The sequence below is a fragment of the Frankliniella occidentalis genome, unplaced genomic scaffold (assembly GCF_000697945.3).
Source record: "Frankliniella occidentalis isolate FOCC.00 unplaced genomic scaffold, Focc_3.1 Scaffold151, whole genome shotgun sequence".
Classification (NCBI taxonomy): Eukaryota; Metazoa; Arthropoda; class Insecta; order Thysanoptera; family Thripidae; genus Frankliniella; species Frankliniella occidentalis.
Window position 1 is genome coordinate 369204 of NW_026267278.1, and position 4421 is coordinate 373624.

The following is a 4421-nucleotide window of genomic DNA, read 5'->3' on the forward strand; positions in this document are numbered from 1 at the left end:
CTGCAACATCTAGCACTGCACACCCTGCGCGCCTTGTTGGCACCTGTCTGTCACCGCTCTTGTGTCTTGCGCGCAACAATCTGACGGCTGCTCAGGAACGCCAGCCCCGCCCCGCCACGCCCTTTTTACTGCGACCGGAGCGGAGCGGGGAACTAAATCAGTCTGACGTTGTCTGCTCGGGTGTGGTGGTGTTGTACCTGGCGACGACGACCCCCGCGCGCGCGGAAACGGGGCTTACGTCAGCGCGAAGAGACAAGCCCCTCCTCCCTCGCTCCCCCCGCCCCCCGCCACGCCCCTCCGGGTGATGGGTCTCTCTCTCACTCTCTCTCACTTATCTCACTCTCTCTCTCTCTGCCTAGTCCTCCTCTCTATCCTCTGTTCCTCATTCACTCTCCGTTTCCGACGACAACCGTCTGCCTCGCGCGCGGGACTAGAATACATACCAACCTCGCGGCAGTGCTGTGGATGCCTTGAGGAGCTGACGGGGTCCTTGACGATGAAATGCGCACGTCCCCGCTGACCGCCCCCTGGCCCGGGCCCCGTGCTGCGGCAGCGGCAGCGGCAGCCTGGTGCTCGGGCCCGCCCGCCGCGCAGCCCGGCCGAGATGGCGGCCTACCCGGCCGCCCGCGGGCGCGGGGGCCACGGAGCCACGGGCGGGGCGCTAAGGAGGAGGGAACTTTCCGCTCCGGTAAGGAGACCACCAGGGAAGTGCGGCGGTATATAGACGCGCCTGGAGTCCTGCGTATCGGTATCTCTCGAGGGAGAGGAAGGGAGACGAAGGGGAGAGAGAGAGAGAGAGAGAGAGAGAGAGGAGGGCAAGCGCGATGATAGAATATGGTGGTTTGGCGGTGGCAGTATCCCCCCTCTCCCCCACCTCGGCCCTCACAGACCTCTTGAGCTGGAAAATCTCTTTATCGCTTCTTAATTAAATTGGAACTCGCGGCGGGCCGTGCGGCGCCGGTTAGGGAGGGGGGGAGGGGGAGGCTGAGTGTGGCGCCGACTGGTGAGCCTGCGGTCCCACGCTCCCTCGCTCGTGCCGCCTGGGGGGGTTAAAGCGAGACGGTCATGAAAACATATTGCCACCGTGTGTGTGTGTGCGTGTGTGTGTGTGTGTGTGTGTGTTTAGTGTTCTAGGAAACGGCGTAGAAAAAGGAGACTAATTTGCAGAAGAATCTAAGAGATTTAATTTTTTTTTAATTCTTTCCTTTTTTTCTTCCTCTTGTTCTCTTACTAGGTACCTACATAGTAGATAAAAGTTTGACATGTCAATTTTATACAATTTTTACATAATATAATAATAATATTAATAATAATAACGCAATCTCAATATAGTTAAACTCTTTCCATTATTCTAAAAAAAAAACGTTGGGTGAGAAACACGAACGACAGCGCAAATGGACCTTTTTAATTACCGCTGACACTAAACTGGTCAAGAAGATTGCTATGACACTTCGTCCAAAACTTTATCACGTATGTTAATATTCTGTTTTTACAAAGGTAGCGGGGTGCGGCGCACAACTGATCGTTCTTTTTACATTGTTTAAATCGTTTATTGTTCCTTTTCCATATCGATTTGACGGAACAGCATAGTGACAAACAGCTGTACGCTATCATGCACTAAAACAATTTACTCTTGACTTATTCGGTGCTCGCGGCGAGTGCACAGGTCGTCGCTCATGCTCGTCGTCGTGGTAACCAAACAACTAAAAAATAATAATAATAAACAAACATCGTCGTACTCCTCGAGACTTAATCAGTTTATCACAGAACTGGAGAGGGGCCGAGCGGCGCTGGAGCGTTGCTGGGGGCGGCTGGAGGGAGCTGACCCCGCTGAGCCCGCCGCGCGCCGTGTTCGGATGCTCTCCGCTGGAAATGACAGCTTATTTTCCCCCCGCGCCGCGCGGTGCGTGGCTCGGCGGGCAGGAAGTGAGAATTCCCCCCCTCTCTCTTTCTCTCTCGCTCCCGTGGCGCTCGCGCTCTCTCTCTCTCTCGTAAACTCTCTGGCGCGGCGCGGCGCGTTGGAGCGAGCGGCATGCTCTCGCACCCTCCCCTCAGCTACACAGTCTCGCGGGCAAAAATTAACAGCGGGGACCTCCCGGGGGGCGGCCGGGGGCACCGGCCCGGGGCTCGGAGGCCACGACGGGCACGGAGGTCCATCGCGACCGCACTTTGCTTCTCCATGGGCGTCGTCGTCGGCGGCCTTCACGTCACGTTGATCTCCTCGTCGTCGTCCTCGTCGTCGTCGCCGACCTCGGAGTCGTCGCCGGCGTCGGGCGGCCGGCCGCCGCCACCGCCACCGGGCTCGGAGGACAGGTCGTGCGGTGACCCGCACTCAGCGGACAGGTCCCGGGGCGACGGCGTCATCGGCGGCGTGCCCGGGCCGCCCGGGTGGAGGCCCGCGCCGCCGTCCTCGTCCGCCAGCCCGTCCGACAGCTCGAGCTTGGCGCGGTCCGCCTCGGCGTCGCTCAGGTCCGGGTGGGGGTTGTTCTTGTTGGGCAGCGTCTGCTCGCGGGAGCCGCCCGCCGCCAGCAGCTCGCGCTCCTTGGAGTTGCGCCACTTCATCCGACGGTTCTGGAACCAGATCTTCACCTGGAACAGAGGAAAGGCAGGGGGCGGAGGTTAGTACCACTAAGAAAAAATATATTCGAAGGTTTCTGGAAAATTTTTCTGCGAACATTGTCGTAAAGTTATCAGTTAAAATGGTAATGTCGAGGGGTTTGGAACCTTACACCATATTTGTACACCGGGATAGAAACATTCGGACACAATCACTCTGAATCGACAGACACAATCATCCGCAATCTGAAACGATGATTGTCTTGACACAATCGTTGGCGACCCGCTCGGGTAATGCCTGTTCTTCGCGGCAAAAATCGTATCAAAGTCAAAGGACCGCAATCGTAAATGTTCACTGTTGTATCGAATTCGATCGGTTGATGTGGTGATTGTGTGTCGCACGCCGTCTACACTACCGTGCCCTGCTCCACCACGGGAGGCTGGCTGCTGTCCGCTCCGCCCCTGGAGTCGGCGGGCCGCGGTTTGAGCTCTGAGGGGGGGCTCTTGTTGTGCGGGCAGAGAGAGATCAGAAGAGATGCACCTGGAGTTGATCAAAACCCTACAACAACATGGAGCCTACCTTGAACCTTGCCGAGCTCACCGTGGTGTTCAGGTCGTTGTTTGAACGTCGTGTGCGCAATTCATTGAAACTATTTCGAGGGAACCATAACCATGCGCACAAGTGTGTGTGTGTGTGTGTGTGTGTGTGTGTGTGTGTGTGCATGCGTGCGTGCGTGCGTGCGTGCGGGTGCGTGTGCAGCAAGGAGGAGTACCGTCGTGGGCAGGAGCAGGATGAGGAGGTGGGAACGACCTTGCGCCGCGCGGAGAGTCGTTACACTGACTTTGAGGACCGCGCAGGATCCCCTAATGGATCCACATGGCGGGGCGGGGCGGGGCGGCCCATAGCGGCAGATGTAATTGTCGTCACCCTCGGTGCAAAAGTCGTTGAGCGGCGCGCCGTCGCCTTGTGCGGCGGAAAGAGAGCGAGAGAGTCAGAGAGACAGAGACAGAGCAGGGGGCCCGGGGAGGAGAAGCGTGTGTTTCTGCCAACACGCCAAGTAATTCCGAATGAAAACGGGCCGAGCCGCCATCAACCCCTCATCTCTCTCCCCCTCTCTCTCTTTCTCTCTCCCCCTTTCTCTCTCCGTCGCTGTCTCGCTCTCACATGCCGCCGCCGCCGTCGCCGCCTGGCCCGCCAAATGCTAACCGGTGCGGAAAAAAGCCCCCTCTTTCACGTCAGTCGCACTCCTGCCGCCCGGGACGGCCCCGGCCCGCCGCCGCCACGGCCTCGCACAGCGACGCACAGCACGCTAGGCGATTTTTTCCCTTTTGGCGTCGCCGCGGCGGGGCGCGGCGGGGCGGGGCGGGGCGCCGGCCTCCCTCTCGCATATAATATGGTGTTCCCGCTGCATCGCGCGCGTCGCTTTTATTTTCATGCCAAGATTTCTATAAAGAACTAGGAGGAGGAGGAGGATATGGCCTCCGGCGGTACGTCTTACTAAAGTTGTTCGTCGCGAGGGATTTGAACGCAGGTGGTGGAGAAGAAAGAGAGCGCGACACCGTCTCTCTCTCTCTCTCTCTCTCTCTCTCTCTCTCTCTCTCTCGTTAAGATGTGTCGGACAGTTGACACGACGTCCTCATATCGTTGTGTGGCGTGGGGGCCTCAGTCTGTCCTTGTCGCACCCGCGGTGGTACGGGCCGTCGAGGACCGAAAGAATGGCAGGGATGGGGGAATTAGTCAGAAGAGAGAGGAAAAGAGAGACGGACGGACAACGAGCGCAAGTGTGCTCCTGCAGGGCGGGCTAGGAGGAAGGGGAGGGTTGGCGCCGGCTGCGCCGCGGGGAGGGTGGCAGGGCGGAGGGGAG

The 4421-nt window shown here is 58.7% G+C and overlaps 2 protein-coding genes across 2 annotated transcripts in view; one reads left to right on the forward strand and one right to left on the reverse strand.

Annotated features, from left to right (window-relative positions):
- LOC113206731 (uncharacterized) overlaps window positions 1–4421 on the forward strand; it is a 59151-nt gene that overhangs the window by 10073 nt on the left and 44657 nt on the right. The gene's annotated exons all lie outside the window — the stretch shown is intronic.
- LOC113206733 (homeobox protein DBX1-like) overlaps window positions 1161–4421 on the reverse strand; it is a 35691-nt gene continuing 32430 nt past the window's right edge. The window contains exon 4 of the mRNA XM_026422955.2: window positions 1161–2589. Within this exon, the coding sequence (XP_026278740.1) occupies window positions 2203–2589 (387 nt within the window). The 3' untranslated portion in view covers window positions 1161–2202. The remainder of the gene's footprint in view (window positions 2590–4421) is intronic.